Below are 25,261 nucleotides of genomic sequence, written 5' to 3'. Positions count from 1 at the left end.
TGGACGGGTAATGGGGCCTTGGTTTAACATTTCATCACATTTCCTACACTGCAACAGTGACTACACTTCAAAAGTACTTCATTGGCTGTTAAACATTTGGGACATCCTGAGGTCGTGAAAGGCGCTATATAAATGCAAGTTATTTCTTTTCTTACTTTCTAAAGGACTCTGACAACACAGCACTCCCGCAGTGCTGCACTGGAATATCGGGCTAGATTATGTGTTTGTGTTAGAATTGAAATATTTTTCTGGATTGCTAAAATCAAAATCCACATTCTGTCACTAATATAGACCGGCAATGCTAGTGGCTACTGTGTTGGTTAGAATGTTCATAGCTACTCTGAAATTTTGCCTGTGGTATCATGCATGTAGTAGTTTATGTTCAAATGTGGACTTACTATTTTACAGATTTCTCCAGGACCTTCCTCCAGGCCCAACAGTCCCCTCTCTACAGTCATTCAGACAAGGTCAACCTCGAGATCTTGGAGCCCCACATCACCACTGGTTCATATCTCCTCTTCTGACAGCTCTGCTTCACCTGCTATTGATTTTAATTCTCCACCTACATTCTCCATCTGCTTAGATAGTTCAGCAGCGAGGCACAAACTCTCGGTGAAACCACGGAACCAACGCTCTGCCACTAAAGGAAGAAGACGTCCTTCGGTAAGTATCATGCATATTATACGTAAATTGACTTTGTTTCCCATTTTTCCCCTCTCCTGAAGTCGGTGACTCTTTCTGGGGTTCGGTTCCAGGCTGCACGCAGGCTTCCGATAGCTTGCCCATGAGTGTGAACTTGGCATTGAGTGCTGGCATGGTATTTGATGTGGAGGGTATCATAGTCGAGCCCAATCTGGCTCTCATCCAGCTTCCAGTTGGAACCACTTCATAGTGATTTGAGAAAGCTGACTTTTTACTTCCTTAACTCGGGGCCACTGAAGCCACAGTCTCCTACTGTAACTCAATCTTTTCCAGAACCTCAACACTGTGAAACTGCTCGCCCACCTCAATCTTTCCTTCCTCCTACAATCTTCAGGCTTTTAAAATTTGAGCTTAACATCACCTAATAACTGCTTCCGGATTTACCTTGCCTTATTTTGGCATCCTAGAAATGACAGCACAGGAGGCTATTTAGACTATTGAGCCTGCACTGGTGCTAGCTCCTTAACTGGAGCTATTTATTCTAATCCCACTTCCTTGGCCTTTCCCCTTCATTTTCAAGTACTTATCCTATTTTTTTAAAAATGATGTTATAGTCTCTAGCTCAATATCCACTTTTGGTGAAGTATTTCATGTTCCAATAACACGCTCGTGTGGGAAAAAAATTGCTTCTAACTGTTGCTCCATTTATTCTTCTAGTGATAATCCTGAAACTACGCCCTTTCAAAAAAAAAGTCATCACTTTGAAAGCCTCTATTAAATTATCCTTCAGCCTTCTCAGTTCCAGTGAAAAGCCCCAGTTTTTTCAAGGCTATCATTCCAGTGAATCTTCACTGTATCGTTTCCATGGCTCCAATGCACTTCCTGTAATAGGGCGCCCAGAATGCCACTCAATATTTTAAATGGGGCCTAAATGTCCTGAACAAATTTTAAAATCGCTTTGTTGCTTTTAGTTTCAACGCCCCCAAGTAGAAAACCCAGAATCCTATTTGCTTTGTTCACGAGGACTGAATTTCCTCACTGTTTCCAATGTTTTAGTGGCAGCGGACTGGCGTTGGCTATTTTTCCAGAGAGGAAACTCGGAAGGGACGCATTTCTAGCGCTTGTGCATTTTTAAGTGGCTTCTCCTGAGTTTCCTCGCGATCCTGGAGCCGTACCACAATCCACCCGCCCAATCGCCACTGGCTTCATTTAGATGTGGCCACCTGTTAGCCAGTGACTCTGTGGATGGAAGTTTCCTGGCTTTACTCCACTAGTGCACTTGGGGTAAGTTACACCTGTTTTAAGCTGTTAAAGTTGGAAATGAGGAGTTCCTGAAATAGAAGAGGCTGGAGATCTCTGAAGATTTCTGAACGTAGGAAACTTTTTCAACAAAGTATATTATTTTTTTGTCATTCTGCCTACAAACATCTGACTGCTTCTCAAAGGGTCAGGGTGCCGGCAGATTTTTGGACCCACCATAACCCTTACCAGTTAGCACTCTGTCAGGGATATTCAGGAGGAGGTATGACATTCCAAATGGGCACTAATTCTCATGCTTCATCTAGATATCGTCTAAGGGTCAGTATTATAGGAAGTGGTTGGCTCCTCATGCTGCACAGAAGGGTCAAAAGACCAAGGTGGCCATTGCCCTTTGGCAGCTGGCTCCTGGCACGGAACCACTGCTGGCTGCATCTCTGAATGATGCTCCTGGGCAGCCTGGGGTCTCCTCCCATGTTCCACTGGCATGGTGCTCTGAGGGGGACGGCTGGAGGCCTGATGTCATGTGACACTGTTCTACAATCCTGAGGGTGAGGGATGTTGGCAGTCAGTACCAGTGCCACCTTCCTCTAGGTGGCACGAGTGATTGTTCTGCGTGACTTGGTGGCACCCATGCGCAGGAGTCTGCTCGTCCTGCCTTCAATGCTCTCCTGGAACGCTTGAAGGTCTGAAGTTGTGCATTCATCTCCTTACATTGATGCCATGCCCTGCTGCCATCTGGGCACAGATGGCACTTGACTATTTATAATTCTGTCCGTGTGTTAAAAATATTGGTAAGACAAACAATTAAATCATTTTGGAGACAAAATGAAAGAGTCAAGCGGCATTCCTGCCGTACCTTCTTGTCCCCCAGTATTCTGCTGAATAGTGCAGGTTGCACAGTGCATTTAGAAGGCTGCACAGATGTTTCCTGCTGGTTCAAATACTTTCACTTGTTTTACACTGGTTGTACACTAATACTTGCACCAATAGATATGAAAATTATCACCCAGGAAACTTCCTTGTATCTCCCTCTAGAGGCCAGTGCCAGATGTAATACCTTTTTTAAAAGGTGCAACAGTAGTGTAGATCATATCAAGCAAATTCTAGGCCATGCCCTTTCTACCTCCACTCCCACCTTTTAAAGTATCTGTACCCGTAGATCTCTCTGTTTCTCCTCTCTGGGAATTTATCCCATTTTGGGTATACTTACTTTCACTGTTATTTTTATTAGAATGTACTACTTCACATTTTTCTGCATCTGGCTCCTATTTCCCCTCTAATTTTTACGTCTTCCTGCAATCTCCTGCATTCTTCTTTACAGCTTCCCATGCCCCCTAATTTAGCATCGGCGTCAAACTTTGATATCATTCCTCTTGTGCCTACATCCAGATCATTTATATAAATAGGAAACAAGAGGTCTCAGCACCACACCACTAGTATCATCCTGCTAATCTGAAAAACATCCAAATATCCATAGTTTGCTTTCTATCCCTTAACCATCTTTCTACCTGTGCAGCTACAGTTCCTTCAATATTGTGTGCCTTAATTTTCACTCACCTGGGCCTGGTGTCTTTTCAACTTTCAGTCTAACTTTTTTTTTTAAACAGTTTCCATTTTTTCTCTAATAGTGGCTCTTCCACATCCTCTTCCTATAGTCCTAATTTCACCTTCTGTAAAAACTCATTAAGTATCACTACGATTCATTCTAAATTACAAGGTGACCTCTTTAGTCTCATTAATCCCACCACTTCTTTGACCATCCTTTTACTTTGCTTTATTTGTTTATTGCTAGCCCTGCACTATGGTTTCACCTTGGTTTCACTAAAAACGTGGTCCTATTTTACCTTTTTAAATTTTGCTCATTCTCAGACGTAAACAAAATAAAAAGACAGCTGTTACTGATTTTTGCCTAATAATTCAATATTTAAAATAAGGTGTCAAAGATAAAAATGCACTAGTGATTGATCACTGACCCTCTTTCTCATTGTCTTTTCAGAGATTGCTTTCTAATGGATCGTGTGAGTTAATACACAATGTGCCTGAGCTAAAGGAGGAAAATGAACAAGAAATCATTCAGGACAATGCTGAAAATGCCATTGCTGAAATAAATTTGAAAGAAAGAACGGAAAGTCCATCAACGGTTCTCACTCCGGGACAATCTCTGATACTGTTTGAGCTTACAACAGTTGTGCCAAGTAGCGCAGAAGCCGTTGATACTACAGAACAAAGATCTGGTGAGTTTACCCATATAGATGTCACTGGTCAGCAAGATATTGCTGCCTCACATAGTATTTCAGATGTCAGTGATCATCTAAAAACATGCTCCATACCTGCTGTTATATCAGAAACTGGAGAAGATGTCACTCTGATGGACTTTGATATACTGGAAGTGACTGCTACACAAAACGCTATGTTACCAGGCACTGAGCCAACAGGATCTACAATTGTATTGTCTAAAGATTCAAGTCCACTTGATTTTATAGACCCATTAAAGCAAAAGGAAGAAATAAATCTTTGGGAAGCTCAAGTGAAGTCCACAGCATGTGACACGCGTGCTGTTTCTGTCAATACATCCTTTACTAAAGAGACTGTATATCAAACAAGGGCTGTGATTCAGACCGATATATTGTCGTTAGACTCTGAGAAACCATCTTCAAGCACCCCTGCAGGGACAGAAATCAGCGAAGGAGAATTTGTGCAAGAAACTCTAGATACATACTTTAAACAAACAAAGATGGCAGCAACAACAAAAGAGCCTTTTATTTTCGAAGCTTGTTCAACCAAGCAAGCAGCAAGAGAACTCTCAAATCATGAAGACATGTTTGATAAAGTGCCTGAAAAATTCAGCAGTATTGCATTGACTCATACACCTGAGGTGTATTCCCAAGCTGCAGAAACTTCTAAAACATCTAAGGAACTGCCTGTTTCAGAAACTGTTACTAGCAGTCTGGAAAATCCAGAAATGACAGTATTTAAGGAAGTGAATATTAAAATATCACAAGACAAATCAGTAAGCCAGCAGAGTTCATTTAAGAAAAATAGCCAGGGCTCCTTCAAATTCTCAATTTCCTCAGCATGGAATAGGTCTAGAAGCGGTAGTGTGAAATGGAATGAAGATGATCTGACAGCAGATCCAGACACCTCACATAAAACGTTCCCTCAGAAAGCCATCACGTTGCTTGGAAAAGAGAAGAAAGAAAAAGATGAAGAAATGTCCCTTCCAGAACCATCTGGGACTAAAATTGATGCACATAAACAAGAAAAGTCTGGGAAGAAATTTCCAGAGAAAACTACAGAAAGGCTTGTTCCTGCTTACGGATCCGAAATCTTCAATATTCCAAAGTCGCATGATTCTTCCATAGACCAGCCTTGTGAAAATATTAAGACCGAGGAAGCACAAGGTAAAGGTGAAGATGGAAGAGGACTCTTTGGTGTCAAACTCCGCAGTACTTCCCGTTTAAAATACAAAGAGAGTTCTCACTCTGAATATAAAGAGACAGTAAAGCGTCACAGTGCTGAGGCCGCTTTGGACTCAGATGGGTCTGCTTTGCAACCTAAGGCTGAAAAGACAGATGTCAAAAAGCCACCTGAGGTATCCCTTAGCAACACGTTAAAGGATGATGGGAAAATGAAAACTAAATCTTCGGAAAGTCTTGCTGTGAAACCACCCTTACCTAAAAAACCTGTCCTGCAAAATGTGAACACTTCAACGATAGCCACAGACAAACCGAACAAGCCAGTCAGATCTACTCAAGAAAGACTGAAAGATACAGAGAAAAAATCAAGTGTCAGTAAAAACTCTGGTAAGAAATGTCAGGTTTATTGGACCTAATAATTAACTGAAGGAGGAGGCCATGTGGCCTTTCTCTGCACTGAATTTAGACCCTTTCAGTACTGATTTTGCACAGTCCCATTTTCCTCCTTTCTACCCAAACAAATCTCTCTCTCTCTCTCTCCCCCTCTCTCTCTCTCTCTCTCTCTCTCTCTGCTTTCATATTCTTCCAGGACATATTTGAATGCTGTAATTGATTTAGCATTGATCACCACCTGTGGCAAAGCATTCTACATTCCAATAACTCCTGCATGAAATACAAATCTAATAATCTTTTCCTTTGCGTATCTAGTGCTTATCGTGAGATCATGACCTTGTGTTTTGATTTACGTATTAATGGCAATAATTTATGTTTCTGTTCCTATTATCACTTTGATCAAGTCCTCCTTCAATCTTCACAGTTTGAGAGAATGCAGCTGCGGCTGATTTAGCCTTTCCTTGCAACCCTGATATCATCCAGGTGGAAAGAACGAACTAGTGTTTATATAGTGCTTTTTATGACAGCAGGACGTCCCATAGCACATCACAGACAATGAATTACTTTTGAAGTGTAATCATTGTTGTTTTATGGGCAAACATGGCAACATGAGAACGTAAGAAATAAGAGCAGGTGTAGGCCATATGGCCCCTTGAGCCTGCTCCGCCATTCAGTCAAATCATGGCTGATCCTTGACCTCAACTCCACTTTCCTGCTCGATCCCCATAATTCTTGATTTCCCTGAAGTCCAAAAATCTATTGATCTCCGCCTTGAATCTACTCAATGTCTCAGCATCCACAGCCCTCTGGAGTAGAGAATTCCAAAGATTCACAACCCTCTGAGTGAAGAAATTCCTCCTCATCTCAGTCTTAAATGGCTGACCCCTTATCCTGTGACTATGCCCCCTAGTTCTAGATTCTCCAGTCAGGGGAAACAACCTCTCAGCATCTACCCTGTCGAGCTCCCTCAGAATCTTATGTTTCAATGATAACCATTTTAGGAAATCTGTTTTGCACTTCCTTCAGGGCTATCATATCCCTCCTACTGAGATTCCCACATAGTATTCCAAAAGTGCCCTAACTATCATTTTGAAGAATCATCATGACCTCTTTTGTGTTCAATCCCTCTTGAAATAAATCCCAAAATCCCATTTGCTTTCTTAACGGCTTTTTTTACATGTTCATCCGCTATTAAGAATTTGCACACCTAGATCCCTCTGCTCCTCTTGGCATTGAGAACTTTATGATTTAAGGTATCCTTTCTTAATTCTTATTCCTAAAATGTACTACCTCACGTTTATTGTATTAAACTGCACCTGTCAATTTAGTTGCCCATTTATCTAGTCTGTTTGTCATCTTGTCTCCTGCATTCTTCCTGCCAGTTTTCTTCTACTACCAGTTTGGTATCATCATTTGATAGCCATCCCTTTATGTCTAAGTCTGAATCATTTATATGTATGAAGAACAAAAGTGGTCCCATCACGAATTGCTGGACACTCCATTAGCCATTGCCTACCAGCCTGAGAAATATCCATTTACCTCAACAAGTGCCACCTGCCTTGTACTCCTCTCTCTATCCATATGGCCTCTTTCCCTTTATTGCCATAGGTCCTAATTTCCTCAACCAAATTTGCATGTGACACTTTTATAAGTGCCTTGTAGAGGTCCATGTAAACTATATTTACTGCAACTCTTCTGTCTGTTATTCTCTCATTCTTTAAGGTTAATCAATAGAGACCTACCCATCGTAAATCCACATGGACATTCTCTGATCAGCCTATGCTCTTCTAAGTATTCAGTTCTTTTAACTCTAATCGTGGTCTCTAGTAATTTTCGTACCACCGGTCGATAATTGGTTTATCCCTTTCCCCCCTCTTTGAACGGAGGCATTGCATTTGTCGGTCTCCAGTTCTTTGACATTGCTTCCATCACTAATGAATTTTGAAAAATCATAGTTAGTCCTTCTGTTACTTTCTCTCTAACCTCCAGTATTCTGAAGTACAGGCACTAATTCTGGTACCAGACACATAGCAGTTTTTAGCGCCCATAGGAATCATTTCTTTCTTAGTGCACATATTTATTGGTTCCCCCTTCTACTTCCTCATCCAGAAGCCTTTAAAGATTCACTTCACTCACTACTGCACAAGCTGAAGTAAAGTACTTAGTAAGCAAACAATGCTTGTTTTGAATGGCCTCAACCCCTTAATGATTCTTTTTCCTTATGTGCTTGTAAAAACTTTGCTTATCCCTTTATATTGGCTGCATGCTTTTTTTAATACTCTGTTATCTCGCCTTTCTCTTTTTTTGTTTCCATTTGTAGGTTACGATATTTCTCACAACCTCTTTTTTTTGTGTCTCTAGCTGTAGCTTTGTTTCTTTATTAGCCTTTATTAGCTTAATCTGACTTTTCTTCCACAGAACCACAACTCCAGACACACCGGTGATGAAATTTGTTTTGAACGGTAGTGCGAAACAGGCAATAACGAATCGGCCGCCCATTTACACTTCGGTTCATCATCTTTTCCATTGAAGTCTCTGGAAAAGGAAATCAGGCTGAGGGTTAAACCAGCTGCCAATTCGCTATCGTCGTTTTTACACGACCATCCAAAACAAATTGTACCCCCACTCTTTTTTAGAATGTTCTTAGACTAAGCTAATATTTTTTTCCCTGTTCCTAAAAATCCTTATGATCAAAATTGTTTGTTTTCAAAGTGGTATCATTTTTCCATTAATTACCATTTTGTACTCTATACCTCATTGTCCCTCAGTGAGGTTGAATATATTGAGAATGTAATGTTATTCAGGCATTATGGCTCCTTAATGGCTTTGAATGTTCATTAAGAGAGTAAAGTAAGATTCAGCAACAATACTACTAGGGTTGGTTAATACCATAATCAGAGAATCATAGAAAATTTACGGCACAGAAGGAGGCCATTCGGCCCATCATGTCTGCGCTGGCCAAAAATGAGCCACCCAGCTGAATCCCACTTTCCAGCACTTGGTCCGTAGCCCTGTAGGTCATGGCACTGCAGGTGCACATCCAGATACTTTTTTAAATGAATTGAGGGTTTCTGCCTCTACAACCCTTTCAGTCAGTGAGTTCCAGACCCCTACTACCCTGCTGGGTGAAAAAAATTTTCCTCCACTCTAATCCTTCTACCAATTACTTTAAATCTATGCCTCTGGTTATTGACCTATCCACTAAGGGAAATACGTCCTTCCTATCCACTCTATCTAGGCCCCTCATAATTTTGTACACCTCAATTAAATCACCCCTCAGCCTCCGCTGATCCAAAGAAAACAACCCCAGCCTTTTCAATCTTACCTCATAGCTAAAATTCTCCAGTCCTCGCAATACCCTCGTAAATCTCCTCTGTACCCTCTCTAGTGCAATTACGTCCTTCCTGTAATGTGGTGACCAGAACTGTACGCAGTACTCTAGCTGCAGCCTAACTAGTGTTTTATACAGTTCCAGCATAACCTCCCTGCTCTCCACTCTATTCCTCAGCTAATAAAGGAAAGTATTCCATATGCATTAACCACCTTATCTACTTGTCCTGTTACCTTCAGGGATCTGTGGACATGCACTCCAAGGTCCCTCTCTTCCTCTACACCTTTCAGTATCCTACCATTTATTGTGTACTCCCTTGCCTTGTTTGCCCTCCCCAAATGCACTACCTCACACTTCTCTGGATTGAATTCCATTTGCCACTTTTCTGCCCACCTGACCAGTCCATTGATATCTTCCTGCAGTCTACAGCTTTCCTCCTTGCTATCAACCACATGGCCAATTTTTGTATCATCTGTAAACTTCTTAATCATGCCCCCTACATTTAAGTCTAAATCATTAATATATATCACAAAAAGCAAGGGACCTTGTACTGAGCCTTGTGGAACCCCACTGGAAACAGCCTGAACAAATACAATTATTAGTCTTATTATTAAAAAATAATTTTATACATAGCTCTGAAACTGTCACTGATATGACTATGGACACTTGCAGTGGTACATGAGTTTGAATTACTGTGTTTCCTGACTAGCCTCCACAACAGTGATGGAACGGCTGCATTATGTTCTCAGAAAACCTTCATTAATCTCGAGTCAAATTACCTTTTGACGATACAGATTAACAATAGGTAACATTTGTGTTTTGACAATGTTTAGCCTACCAATGCTGATAATCTTGAGAGGACAGACAGCAAATAATAATTGGAATTAAGTCCCTTTATAATATTGCACTGTATGCCCACTATACTTTTTAAATTGTTTATAGAGGTATTTACAATATTTTGGATTGATTTTCTTTCTTTTATTTGAGAGATGTAGGTCACCTTGTGTTTTTGACAAGTTCAAGTGAAAAGTAGCTAGGCATAAGTTGATTAAATATAATCAAGTTCAAATGAAAGAAAACACCACTGACAGAAAGACAAAATCATACATAGAGAAAAACATATTAATACAAACCATCCATTATATTAACCCTTAGGCTGGCAGCAGGTCCAGTTAGATTACTATTTTCTTGGGCTGATCAGTTTTGTAAGTTTTCAACTCCTGGAGGATGATTTTAAACTGCCACCCGCCTGTTTCTCGCCTGAAAAACTGTCGGCCAGCAGTGAACAATCAGTAGGAGGGGAGGGGGCACCTCTGCCTTGGATGACAAAACCTGCCTTGATGCAGTTTTCAGGTGAAGCCTGTAAATGGGTGCACAGTACGTCCACGCAAAACAGACAGGAGGCTAAATACATATGCAAATCAGGGTCCAATGTTTGCAATTTTCAGGTAACAAATGGGCAGAGTGTGACGGTCGCTGAGCAGCTTAAGCAGCAGTCCTCAAGGAAGGGACCTCTGGATGCTGTTCTAGAAAGAGCCTGCTATTTTTTTTTGGTGGAGTTTTTGTAGGGCTGCTAGATTTCCTGACCCCCCCAGCATGACAAGCTGCCCACTAGCATTCAGTGAGCACTCAGCAGCTTGCCCGAATTATGCTGATTAGGCCTGAAGCTGGAAATGGTTCGGGCCTCCCGACACAGGCTTTGGGCAGGCGGCACGGCCACTCCGCCAACTTTGGACCCTCCTACGGCCCAATACAGACTCACCCAGCCCCAAAGAAATTTGCTAACATGGGTACTGTTACATCTTCAGCTAGTATTGATTTTCTGGAGTTGGGTCGTTCTAGACCAGCCCCCAAACCAGTCCAGAGTGCTGCTTCCATTAAAATGAATGGAGCCATTCTGAACCTATTCCTGTAACATGTTACTGGAGCCTCTCTGGAGAGAAGCAGATGAGCAAAACATTGGCCTTGGGGGTTTAAAGATCAAAGATAACGTAAATAATTTTTAGGAGAGAACTTGGAGGGCTACTTTGAACTGACTTTCCTTCCCTTTTAATGATTCACCTTTGACTAGCTGTAAGACAGTGTAAGCTAATAAGGCATCTGTTATATCTGATCAGCCATGGATATTTGTATGCCTGCCTTTTTAAAACTAATACCCGTTGCCAAGAACATGGTCATTATCAATCATCCCTACAACATTCAGCTTGAACTTTGATCTTCAATAGAACACTATCTATGTTACTAGTCCTGAATCTACAGACTTTCACTCTATCATATACCTTACTTCCAACCTTGAAGTGGGTGGGATAGCATGGACAGGAAGAAGAAGAAAATGTAAGTGAGCGAAAGAAAGAATGGAAAAAGAATAATGAAGGAATGGAGAAAGTAATAATAAAAGATAGGTAACTAGGTATATTGCACATGACAATTCAGCAGATTACAATGTCATTTGTAATCTGCTGAAATTAAATTGCTCAACACAGATGAGTGATTGAACCTGGCCCCTTCCTGGTCAGTATGGCTTAGTTCCACGCTGGTTATTCACCAGCGGCAAGCAACACCTTTTCTCATGCTAAACACAAATTAGCTTCACTGTAGAAACTAGGGGCTAGAAAGTGGGCTGTGTAGTACCCGTGGTTTTGGCGCTACGCGGCCTCCCGAACATTCAAGATGGCGTCTTGGCTGTGCACGCATGTTTCCAGAATGATGTGCGCCAGATGCCAACTTAGTATAAGTAGCGCATGCGCAAATACTGAACACCGGATGCATGTAAAGTAAGGAGAAAGTGGATACAATCAGTGTGCAACGCTAATTTAAAGTGATAAGTTCCAAAATAGTCTCTAATGCTCAACTCAATGCACAGTCTTAACCACAACTGTCTGAACGTATCTTAGAGTGCCTGGAGGACTATTTAGAGGGACCATGCAGGATTTACAGGTTAGTGGCTGAATTATTGCTTCTGGCTGCCGAGACATTTGTAACTGTTTTTGGAAGTGTCCTATACTTTAATATTAGGACTAGAGGACATAGCCTAACATTTAGAGCCAGGACGTGCAGGAGTGAAGTTCCCCTCCAAGTCACACACCATCCCGACTTGGAAATATATCGCCGTTCCTTCATTGTCACTGGGTCAAAATCCTGGAACTCCCTTCCTAACAGCACTGTGGGAGAACCGTCACCACACGGACTGCAGCGGTTCAAGAAGGCGGCTCACCACCACCTTCTCGAGGGCAATTAGGGATGGGCAATAAATGCTGGCCTTGCCAGCGACGCCCACATCCCGTGAACGAATCAAAAAAAAAGTTAAGAAATGCTCTTGCACGCAAAGGGTGGAGAAGTTTGGAAAGCTCTTTTGCAAACGGCAGCTGATGCTAGCTGTATTGTGAATTCTAAATCTGAGATTGATAGATTTCTGTGAACCAAAGGTATTAAGTCTTGTCCTGCCTGTGCAGGGGCCATTGGGCATGGGTTAATAGCGGATCACACTACCCACTCCCAATAATAGGCCTTATGGAATTTTTCCCCCCAGGACTATATTTTTAACTGAATTTTACAGACGGCAACAAAAGAGCACCTCCTACTTTGAGAACACAACTTTTCTTTATGATTTCCTCCAATTGAGATTTCAAAATTAGTACTAGAACTGCTTAATGTACGTGTTTTATTAAGTTTTAGAGAAGCCAATCAATGTTCATAAAACAATCTGCAGTGATTTCAGCACTGATGTAATTGTTCTTTCTCTTTAACCATTTGTTGACCTTATTCTTCCTAGTTTTGTTTCGTAATATAGATGGTTACTTTTTTCCTGACATTACTTAGAAACATAGAAAATTTATGGCACAGAAAGAGGCCATTCGGTCTATCATGTCCATGCCGGTCGAAAAAGAGCTAATCCCAATTTCCAGCACTTGGCCTGTAGCCTAGTTGGTTCCGCACTTCAAGTGCACATCCAAGTACTTTTTAAATGTGATGAGGTTCACAACTCAGATTATGAGTTCCAGACCCCTACCAGCCTCTGGGTGAAAAATTTTTTCCTCAGCTCCCCTCTAATCCTTCTTTGGATTTGGCAGTCCCACCCTTTTTTCTTTGTGGGAACATATTTACTCTGAACCTCTTAAATCTTCCCCCTTGAATGCCTCCCACTGCTCTGACACTGATTTACCTTCAAGTAGCTGTTTCCAGTCCACTTTTGCTAAATAATTTCTCAGCTTAGTAAAATTGGCCTTTTCCCAATTTAGAACTGTTACTCCTGATCTATCTTTGTCCTTTTCCATTTCTATGCTAAATCTAACTGAATTATGATTACTACTACCTTAATGCTTTTCCACTGATACTCCTTCCACCTTCCCAGCTTCATTCCCTAAAACTAAATCCAGAACTGCCCCCCCCCCCCCCCCCCAAATCTTGTTGGGCTTGCTATGTACTGGCTAAAAAAGTTCTCCTCAATGCAATTTAAGAATTCTGCACCCTCTATACCTTTTACACTGATTGTATCCCAATTAATATTAGGGTAGTTGAAATCCCCTACTATTACTGCTCTATTGCTTTTGCACGTCTCAGAAATTTGCCTACATATTTACTCTTCTATCTCCCTCTGACTATTTGGGGGTCTATAGTACACTCCCAGCTGTGTGATTGCCCCCTTTTTTGTTCTTCAGCTCAATCCATTTGGCCTCATTTGATGATCCTTCTAACATATCATCCCTCCTCACAGCCATAATTGTTTCTTTAACCAATATTGCCACACCCCTCCTCCTTTTATCCCCCTCTCTATCTTGTCTGAAAACCCTGTTTAAACCATGTTTCAGTAATAGCTAAGATAGCGTATCTATCTATGCCCTCAGGTCATCTGCCTTATTCACTATACTCCTTGCATTGAGGTATATACCATTAAGCACTTTGTTGTCTAGTTTCTAACCTTTGTTTCCTCTGCCTTCCAAACTCACTTACTAATTTTCTGCCTTCCATTTCCAGCGCTGCTTCTCTCCCTTCTAAATCTATGCTCTGGTTCCCATCCCCTTGCCAAGCTACTTTAAACCCTCGCCAACAGCACTAGCAAACCTCCCCGTGAGGATATTGGTCCCGGCCCTGTTGAGGTGCAACCTGACCGGCTTGTACAGGTCCCACCTCCCCCACTAAATTTTATTTTATGTTTTACTTGCTAATTAGTTTTTTGCATCAATTGCTTTGATTAACAAACTGAGTGGCAGCATGATATTTGTAGGTTTAGACAATGTTTTGTTGACATTGGCACACCATAGTTGTGACTCAGTAGTAGCACTCTCGCCTCTGAGTCAGAAGGTTGTAGGTTCAAGTCCCACTCCAGATACTTGAGCACATAATCTAGGCTGACACTCCAGTCCAGTACTGAGGGAGTGCTGCATTGTCGGAGGTGCCGTCTTTTCGATGAGAGATTAAACCGAGGCCCCGTCTGTAAAAGATCCTATAGCACTATTTTGAAGAAGAGCAGGGGAGTTCTCCCTAGTGTCCTGGACAATATTTATCCCTCAACCAATGTCACTAAAACCGATTATCTGGTCATTATCACATTGCTGTTTGTGGGACCTTGCAGAGTGCAAATTGGCTGCCGCGTTTCCTACATTACAACAGTGACAACATTTCAAAAGTACTTCATCGGTTGTAAAGTGCTTTGAGATGCCCTTAAGGACTTGAAAGGTGCTGTAGAAATGCAAATCTGTCTTTTCATTCTGGTGCTAGGTTAGGAAAGCAGGCACACCCTGAAGCTGATATAAAATAGTTCACCTGAGGGCAGTCACAAAGCGGGGTTTTGCAATTTTAGATGTACTGTTATTGTACAATAAGTTTTGCAATTAAAAGTATAGATTTAATTAGGGATGGGCAATAAATGCTGGCCTTGCCAGCAACGCCCACGTCCCATGAACAATTTTTTTTTAAAAATGGATAGAGCTTTTATCGTGTGTTGCTGCATTCCAACATCAATAGACACATCTGTGTAACCAAAATACATAGGTTTGAAACAGTGGGGAGAGAGGTAGCATAGGACACTGATGCTGAAGGGTTAGCAGAGGTGGTGGCTGCTGAAAATCCAGCAGGTACACTGTAGAGTTCTAGTTTGCTGAATATCCCTCTTGCATTGCCTTGAGATACAGATCTCAGGAGACCTAAGATAACAGACATTTGGCTCCACACCCACAAAGGGTTGTCTGCACTGCAGCCTGACACTGAGCAGGCCATGGACACATCAGTACATTGTTGTTACTGATGCTTTGGGGGTTCAAAATCACTTGCACAGTGCTGACATACAGCTATCAGGGAAGGATTCAAAGGCCCCGTAGCAACCCACTGTTCTGTACTGGGACAGATCAGTGAGCATTGTGAGGGGATGGCTTGGAGCCAAGTGATAGTAATTAGTGTCAGTAATAGGTCAGAGCCACCATGCAAGTGGTTGCAGACACCAGCTCGGAAAGTAATGAAACCCCAGCAATCAAAGCACAGGACACTCCTGGCACTGCTGCAGATCCATTTGTTAGTCAGAAATGCAATTAGTAGGCTTTCTGAATCTTGTCCAACTTGATGGTTGGGTCAGCAGTCAATGAGCACTACTATTCCCTCAGCTTGGGAAGCACTTAGGAGTTGGGAAGGGGTAGTTGGAGACATTATTCCATATGAGAGGCTGAAGAATTCCTCCAGTGCACATTCCAGGCAGTGATCACCTGAGAAGGCAAACTGAGCCAGTAAGAAAGGTAAGCGGGTGACCGTCCATTGTCATAGGAGGAGATGACAGGAGCCGTTTAGAGATGCATTGGATATTCGAGGACAACCAGTACAGATTTGTTAAAGGCAAGTCATGTTTGACAAATTTAATAGTCTTTTGAAGAAATTACTGATTGTATGGATAAGGGGAACGCAGTAGATGTCATACACATGGAATTTCAGAATGCATTATAAGGGGCTCGCAAGTGTCGTCTTACAAAAAATTAGGGATATAGGGCTCAATTTTGAAGTGGTGGTGGGTTGGTTGGGGGGGGGGGTGAAGGTGCGTTTGGCAAACCTGAATTTTAAAGAAAACATACCTTTTCCGAAGCGATAGCGATGTAATTGATGGTGATTAAAGTTGTTTCCGTGTTTCATGTCCAGCAGCCAGCCTGATGAGCAAGCTGGCTGCCGACAGGAACTGCAACGCCAAGGCGGGGAGAAGGAGAGGGATATCATCCGGCACTGGAACAGAGAGTGGAGGGCGCTGAAATTTGGGGGGGGAGGGAGGGAGTGGAAGATCGGGGGGGAGGGGGGAGTGGAAGATTGGGGGGAGGGGGGGAGGGAGGGAGTGGAAGATCGGGGGGGTGGGGGAGGGAGGGAGTGGAAGATCGGGGGGGAGGGAGGGAGTGGACGATCGGGGGGGAGGGGGGAGTGGAAGATTGGGGGGAGGGGGGGAGACATCGGACATCGGAGTAGGGTGGAAAGGTAGGTTTATTTTGTTTTTTAACTTTGTGCAATGGTTTTTTATTTAATTTATTTTGTTTATTTTTGCCTGATCCGGCCCTTCACACCTGGTTTCACCAGGCATGAATCGGAAGCCGTGGGAAAGCCGCCCAGGTAAGTTTCAAATCGTTTTAACTATCTACTACGTCAGAAATAAAGTACGTTAAGTACCTCAATGAGGTACATTTGGTTCTTTAACTATCGTCCCGCAGGCTTTAATTGCTGGCGGGACTACTGGATTCGTGAAGCGTGCGCACATAGGCCCGTCAGTGGCAACCCCGGAGGTCGGCTGGTTGGAGCCGGCTTCCGAGCCCGCTCAGGATTTTCACCATTTTCGCAGCCCCCAACGCACCCGCAATTTGATTTTAAAATTGAGCCCATGTTATAAGAGGAAATGAAGAGCAGCATGGATAGAAAGTTGGCTGATTGAAAGGATTGTTTGTAGGTGTGGAAATGGCTACATGCAAACAGTCAGTCGTACCCCGCATTTTACATAACAAGCAGTCGGATTAAAATTAGTTCTTATGCTGCAGTTGGTTCCTGATAAATTGAATGTAGATGTGTCTGAGGGAAAACGGGGCTTCGGTTATCTGCTTGCGGCAGTAGTGGACAGCATAGCATCTGGCTCGGGTGATGTCCCCTCTGGCTACCTGGAAGAACTCTGTAGCATAAAAATTGAGGACAGTAATGATTTGCGCTGCCACTGGTAGTGCAGTGCGGATAGTTGACTGTCCCTGCAGGTCATCATGGACCAGATAGCATACCGAAGTCAAAGGCTCTGTGCTGAGCCTGAGCTTACTCATGCACTGCTCCTCCAGGTGGCTGCATCTGTTGTGGTAGATCCATTGCCTGGGGTAAATTTGTTCTACAAATGGTGCAGCTCCTCAGTGCTTTTGGGTCCTCAAGGTCCTGTTGCTTTGAGATAACTGGCAATGGCAGCTGGTATCATGCTGTGGGGATGAATACTCTCCTGTGCTATTCACTTCTGTCAGTGCTGTGGTGAAAATAAAATATCTTTCCCTTCCTTTGTACAAGGGTGTCAAGGCCTTGGAGAGAGTGCAGAGGAGATCTATCAGAATGATACCAGGGATGAGGGACTTCAGTTATGTGAAGAGACTGGAGAAGCTGGAATTGTTCTCCTTAGAGCAGAGATGGTTAATGGGAGATTTAATAGTAGTGCTCAAAATTATGAGCGGTTTTGATGTAATAAGTAAGGAGAAACTGTTCCCACAGATGAATGGGTTGGTAACCAGAGGACACAGATTTAAGATAATTGGCAAAAGAACCAATGGGGAGATAAGGAGAAAAAATTTTAAGCAGAGTGTGTTATGATCTAGAATACACTGCCTGAAAGGATGGTGGAAACAGATTCAATAGTAACTTTCAAAAGGGCATTGGATATATACTTGAAAAGGAAAAAAATAACAGGGCTATGGGGAAAGAGCAAGGGAGTGGAACTAATTGGATAGCTCTTTCAAAGAGCCGGCACAGGCACAATGGGCCGAATGGTCGTCTCCTGTGCTGTAAGATTCTATGATCCTACAACTAATTCCCACGTCTGCATGTGAGTACTAAACTCAATTTCTGTTTTTATCCTGTCCTGTGAAATTCTTTCTTATTTAAGAAAGGACATAATTGCTTTCGAGGCGGTTCAGAGAAGGTTCACTCGACTGACTCCTGGGATGAGGGAGCTATCTTATGAGGAAAGGTTGGACAAGTTGGGCCTGTATACATTGGAGTTTAGAAGAATAACGGGTGATCTTATTGAAACATATAAGATCCTGAGGGAACTTGAAGGAGTAGATGCTGAGAGGATATTTCCCCTTGTGGGAGAGACTAGAACTAGGGGCCACAGTTTAAAAATAAGGGGCCTCCCATTTAAGACAGAGATGAGGAGAAATGTTTTCTCTCAGAAGGTCATGAGTCTGTGGAACTCCCTTCCCCAGAGAGCGGTGGAGGCAGGGTCATTGAATATTTTTAAGGCTGAGTTAGATAGATTCCTGATTAACAAGGGAGTCAAAGGTTATAGTAGGTAGAAGGGAAAGTAGGGTTGAGGTCACAATCAGATCAGCCATGATCTTATCAAATGGCAGAGCAGGCTCGAGGGGCCGAATGGCCTACTCCTGCTCTTAATTCGTATATTTGTATGTAAACATGTCTCCAGATTCACCTTTATCAAGATTAACCTTTGCCTTAACAAGCAAATTTTTATGCTAGTATTTGTAAACACATTTTAGCATGGGAGCAAAACTCAGCTGTAAAAATAGAAGAAAAGTGCATTATTGCTTTCAATTGGCCTTTCTCACTTATTTACTCACATTTACTAGTTTGGTAACAGAGGAGTCTATACCCTGAAGTCTTGTTACAGATTATGAAATATAGACTGAAAAAATTAATTAAAGTACATTTTTTTAAAAAAGTTTATTTCCCTGCCCATTTCCTGATCATGACTTTGCTCTTTCAGCAGTGACCTACATCGAGGCTGGGTGAATAATTCTGTTGCCCGTGCTGTTCTGAACAGATTATTAGAGGGTGTCAACATGTAACTTAGATTGATTCATTGTCTAATTTTCCATCTTTCCCTTGGGGAAAGTGCCTCACCTCTGCTGTATGCTTCTCCTGGCAGCTGCTATTCAGACTGAGATTGCACCAAGTGAAAAACTCCATCAGTAGAAGGCCTAGTTATCTTCGGCATTATGATAGTGACAGCTAGGCCAACATTTCTGCCACCAGGCACACTGAAATCCTATACCATTATCCACATGAAACTGCTTTAGAACCTTCATTTTCCCCAGATTATGGCATTGATGCTCCAGTCCGTTGTATCAAAAAGAAAAGCCAGGACACACATTGCCATAGCAGTTGATTCTTATACATTCACAGTTGTTGAGGTTTAGTAACAAAGAGGTCAGGAATCCCTCTGCGGGGAGAGGGAAAGTCTTCAGTCACCCTGTGCCACCCTCACACACCTTCAGTTGACTGTTTCAAGAGCATCATTGGTAAAGGACCTTGGGAGTATGTTAACTGCACTCTGTCAGCCAGCAAAATGCAGGTGACCTGGGGAGATTTAGAGGGGGAGGAAAGTGCATGCTATTTAAAGTGGGAGGGGTAGGGGAAAGAGTCACTCAAATATAGAAGTTTCCAAGTGTAATGTAGCTGTCCAGTTTTTTTTCCTGTTGTATGAAACATTTTCAAGTTTTGTTATTTTGTACTGGAGGAAATTGTACAGCATTTGAAATCTGTTTAAACTTTAGAAAGGAATAAATATTTAACCGTAAGTTGTGTTTCTTATAGTAGGTTAGTGCTAATAGAAAAGAAGAGAACAAAGAACAATGGCCTGCAGATCTACCACCTTTTTATTATTGTGTAATCATAATCTCATGTAAGGATGTCCCACTTGGCTACATTCCAACAAACAAGTTATTCAGCTGCATGGAACAAAGCTTAACTGAGACCTCTCCCCCTTCCCAGACAGGTTATTGAATCCTTCATCTGAGCATCACTGCTTTTTGTAAACATTACACTTAATTTTGTGCCATTTTGATTAATGAGTGTGGAAATAATATATATTAGTTGATCTCTTGGAAAGTTGCTCTCAGATTTACACGGTTTGGGTCTTCTCTCTCTCCACTGTTGCTGGTTCAATGTTATCTAAAGTTTATTCCCTCCGCCTCCCAGCCTTTTCCCCTCTCCATGTTTAAACTTCAATTGCTGAACTTATTATGGCCTGATTGCTGTCCTATAACATTTTCCAAATGTTTTCCTTAACCAAGCATTTCAAAAAATAAAGTTGTGAATTCAGCTGGAGCTACAATCCACTCCTGATTTTAATTCTTTTCTTCAGTGAACTACCAACTATTTTTTTCAGCGAATAGGTGCAAGATCCCAGATGGCCAGGGAACAGGCTATCCTAGATTGGATATTGCGCAATAATCTTGTTGTGAAGAGTGACCGTAACCTAGAATTCTTCATTAAGATGGAAATTGAAGTAGTCCGATCCAAAACTAGGGTACTAAATCCAAACAAGGGGAACTATGAAGGTATGAGGAGTGAGTTGGCTATGACCGATTGGGAAGATTCATTAAAAGGCATGACAGTGGATAGGCGATTGTTAACGTTTAAGGAACGAATGCGTGAACTGCAACAATTATACATTCTTTTCTAGTGCAAAAACACAAAAGGAAAGGTGGCCCAACCATGGCTAACAAAAGAAATTAAGGATAGTATTAGATCCAAAGAGGAGTCATATAAAGTTGCCAGAAACAGTAGCAAGCCTGAGGATTGGGAGCAGTTTAGAATTCAGCAAAAAAGGACCATGAGATTGATTAAGAGGGGAAAAATAGAGTAGGAGAGTAAACTTGCAAGGAACATAAATATGGACTGTAAAAGCTTCTACAAGTATGTAAAAAGAAAACAATTAGTGAAGACAAATGTAGATCCCTTAGTCAGAAACGGGAGAATTTATAATGGGGAACAGGGAAATGGCAGAGCAATTGAACAAATACTTTGGTTCTGTCTTCACGGAAGAGAACACAAATAACTTCCCAGAAATGTCAGGGAACCAAGGGACTAGTGAGAAGGAGGAATTAAAGGAAATTAGTATTAGTAAAGAAAATAGTGCTGGAGAAATTAATGGGACTGAAAGCTGATAAATCCCCAGGACCTGATAATCTGCATCCCAGAGTACTAGAAGAGGTAGCCATGGAAACAATGGATGCATTCGTTGTCATCTTCCAAAATTCTATAGATTATGGAACAGTTCCTGCAGATTGGAGTGTGGCAAATGTAACCCCACTATTTAAAAAAAGGAGGGAGAGAGAAAACAGGGAACTACAGACCGGTTAGCCTAACATCAGTAGTAGGGAAAATGCTAGAGTCTATTATAAAGGATGTGATAACAGGACACTTAGAAAATATCAACGGGATTAGACAAAGTCAACATGGATTTATGAAAGGGAAATCATGTTTGACAAACCTACTGGAGTTTTTTTGAGGATGTAACTGTTAGAATAGATAAGGGAAAACCATTGGATGTGGTTTATTTGGATTTTCAGAAGGCCTTTGATAAAGTCCCACATAAGAGGTTAGTGTGCAAAATTAAAGCACATGGGATTGGTGGTAATATACTAGCATGGATTGAAAATTGGTTAACACAAAGGAAACAGAGTAGGAATAAATGGGTTTTTCGGGATGGCAGACAGTGACTAATGGGGTACTGCAGGGATCAGTGCTTGGGCCCCAGCAATTCACAAAATATATATCAATGATTTGGATGAGGGAACCAAAGGTAATATTTCCAAGTTTGCTGACAACACAAAACTAGGTGGGATCGTGAGTTGTGAGGAGGATGCAAAGAGGCTTCAAGGTGATTTAGACAAGTTGAGTGAGTGGGCAAATACATGGCAGATGCAGCATAATGTGGATAAATGTGCAGTTATCCACTTCGGAAGGCAAAACAGAAAGGCAGAGTATTATTTAAATGGTGATAGATTGGGGAATGTTGATGTACATAGGGACCTGGATATCCTTGTACACCAGTCACTGAAAGCAAACATACAGGTGCAGCTAGCAGTTAGGAAGACAAATGGTATGTTGGCCTTCATTGCAAGAGGATTTGAGTATAGGAGCAAGGATGTCTTACTGCAGTTATACAGGGCCTTGGTGAGACCACACCTGGAGCATTGTGTGCAGTTTTGGTCTCCTTACCTAAGTAAAGATATACTTGCCATAGAGGGAGTGCAATGAAGGTTCACCAGACTGATCCCTGGGATGGCAGGACTGTCATATGAGGAGAGATTGGGTCGATTCGGCCTGTATTCACTCGAGTTTGGAAAAATGAGAGGGGATCTCATTGAAACATATAAAATTCTGACAGGGCTAGACAGACTGGATGCAGGGAGGATGTTTCCCTGGCTGGGGATCCAGAACGAGGGGTCACAGTCTCAGGATACGGGGTAGGACATTTAGGACCTGAGATGAGGAGAAATTTCTTCACTCAGAGGGTGGTGAACCTGTGGAATTCTGTACCATAGAAGGCTGTGGAGGCCAAGTCACTGAATGTATTTAAGAAGGAGCTAGATAGATTTCTAGACACAAAAGGGATCAAGGAGTATGGGGAGAGAGCGGGAATATGGTATTGAGATAGAAGATCAGCCATGATCATATTGAATGGCGGAGCAGGCTTGAAGGGCCGAATGGCCTACTTCTGCTCCGATTTTCTGTTTCTATGGCCGTTTTGTGGGGGGTTTAAATGATCTACGGGGGTAGATTTTCATCTCTCTGCCCAAGTGTAAAACTGGCCAGGACCAGCTGCCTGTTGTAGCAACCCATTGTATGATTTCAACGGAGAGGGAAATCAGGCAGTTGCTTTAAAGGGCGGCCGATCCGTAACACCTGTTTTACGCCTGGGCGGCATGTTGAAAATCTACCCCATGGTGTTATGTGGTTAACCAATGTTAAGATTGGATTGATCCATGCCAGCCATGTGACACTGGGCCAATCAACAACATTACAAGCTCATTATAGTATTACAATATTATAGGTACACAGGGTAGATTTGAACTATCAGATAGCCGACTGGTGGAATGTACCAGCCACCCGGCCTATAATGTCACCGGGAGCCCTGGTCCATTTCGAGGGCCAGGCTTCAATAACGTATATGCTGCGGACACCAAGCAGGCATCGTGATGCAGCTCACTGGTTCCGTTAAGGCGCAATTTTGGATGACCTGGAGGCCAACCTGGCTGGGGAAAAAGGTATGTCTGGGGTGGGTGGGGGAGGCCACGATCGCAATGGTCTGGGGTGGCAGCAGACTACGTTGGCCCGGATTTTCCTCTGAGTGGTGAACCGACCGTTCGTTAGACTTTGGCTTACTCATAAACGTTTCTTGTTTTTTTCCATGGCACGTTGCTCTTGTGGGGAGCTGAATCCAGCGCATGCCCTCTCCCGGGCATCTGGGACCTGCATGAATGGGGCAGGTAACTGTCTGTCCCCTTAACCAGTCAGATTGAAGCATGTTAATGAGCAGCGCAGAGTCAGAACCAGGAAGTGAGTGTTAGAATAGTGAATTCAATGTCAAATCAGGGACAGAAAGCAAAATAAAGAGAGGGTAAGAAATATTGAATTAAGAGATCGAGATAAGAGACAAAGAAAAACTAAAAAAAAAATTAGAACTTTTTTTTAAATGTCCAACAATTAAAATCTGAAGGAATGAGACTCCACACTTGTTAAAGTTAATTTTCAGTGCCAGAGAGGTTGTTAGGCAGTCATTAAGACTTACCACACGGTTAAAGGTGTGCTTCGACTTAAATAACTTGATGTACCTTTTTTTTGGCGAGATTGCTTCGTATCCATCGGGTCAGTGCAGGAACGTCACGCCGTTCCATTCATCTGGACGGTGAGTCAGCCAGTGAGATGTCCTTCCCACAGAGCTCATGGAGGAGCAGGGCATCTGGTAGTGAAACATCTGGATTTCCCCGTTTAACTGCGCATGTGCCGTCGCTGGAAGTTGCCATACTATTTGCACTGAAATAACGGCGAGCGCTATTAGCATCGGCATTCATTTCAGAGCAAAATCCAGGCCTTTATTTTTGCAGAGCTTGAAGGAAGGCTCCTGCTTCTTCTGAGACCTCACAAAAATAATTTCAACACTTACTTGTTCAGGCCTCTTTCTGCTAAGTTTTACTAAGCAGAGCATCCATATCGTACACTCCACCCAGTAGACGGTCAAAATGGCATGGGGGTCCTCAATCTGGCTAGATCAATGAGGCTGCCCCCCGATTCAGGCAGAAGGAGTTAAAGTCTAACCCCAAATTTATTGTGATATTGCTATTTTAACTATTTGTTGGGTAAATTGATTTCATTTCTTCCAGAGCAATCTGTTGAAATATTGCAAGATGGAAATTGTGAAGAAGGTAGAAGTATAAAAGCACGGGAATGTTAACTCTTTATCATTAATTTCTGGTCAGATTTACAATTAATTTATTTTGGGGATATGGAAATAAAAAAATTAAACCTGAACGCCATGGTTTAATACTACGGAATCACCTAATATAATCAACACTTAAGAATAAATCATTGCATAATCAAATTCTTTTTGACATTTCCTTTTTTATAGCGGTGCATGCTTCTGAATAAATGAAGCCCTGTCATACCACAATTCACTACAAAGGGCCTGATTTTCAACAATGGATTATTTTCTGCTGCATTCAAATCCATAATTTTTGAGAGGCAATGTGAAAAAAAATTAGGTAACAGAAATTACAAATAAGGCAGATTAATTTTAGCAAAAAGAAAATGTGATTAATACACTGTCAAACCAGTCAGGGAACTAATACTAACCCATGACAAAACTGGAAAGCTGATTCTAATCGGTGGGGGGAGGGGGGTGGTTAGAATGTTGAATTCTGTACAGCAAACCATTGTTGAAGCAGTCATAAATTATTTTAAAAAGGAATTATGTAGTTGCTTGAAGAAAAGGATACAGAGAGTGAGCAGAAAGATGAAATTAGACTAGAATGCTCAGGAGGAAAAACAAACACCTGATGGGACAAATGCTGCAGTATGCTATGACATCTTTTTAAAAGCTGGTGCAGCCAAACTGAATGCAAACCTATCGGGAAAAAATGTTGCAATTAAGAAACAAAACTGAAAGTTAAATTAAGGAATATAACTTTACAGAAGAACCGATGATCACCCCTGGAAGCAAAACAACAGCATGATTATCAGTTCAAAAACTGTTCAACAGGAGATTAGACAA

General features: G+C 42.1%; 1 protein-coding gene across 6 annotated transcripts in view; it reads left to right on the top strand.

Annotated features, from left to right (window-relative positions):
- The window catches only part of LOC137322778 (CRACD-like protein), a 152,286-nt gene that overhangs the window by 116,377 nt on the left and 10,648 nt on the right, over positions 1 to 25,261 (top strand). For 3 of the 6 annotated variants that reach the window (XM_067985830.1, XM_067985827.1, XM_067985826.1), the window contains 3 exons: positions 409 to 663; positions 3,899 to 5,705; positions 24,375 to 24,416. In XM_067985830.1, coding sequence (XP_067841931.1) covers positions 409 to 663; positions 3,899 to 5,705; positions 24,375 to 24,416 — 2,104 coding nt within the window. Of the gene's footprint in view, positions 1 to 408; positions 664 to 3,898; positions 5,706 to 19,797; positions 19,887 to 24,374; positions 24,417 to 25,261 lie in introns of those variants that run through there. The other 3 variants (XM_067985829.1, XM_067985828.1, XM_067985831.1) reach the window with 2 other exon arrangements.

Source organism: Heptranchias perlo, chromosome 6 (assembly GCF_035084215.1).
Source record: "Heptranchias perlo isolate sHepPer1 chromosome 6, sHepPer1.hap1, whole genome shotgun sequence".
NCBI classification, from domain to species: Eukaryota; Metazoa; Chordata; class Chondrichthyes; order Hexanchiformes; family Hexanchidae; genus Heptranchias; species Heptranchias perlo.
This window is presented reverse-complemented; position numbering and strand designations above follow the sequence as displayed.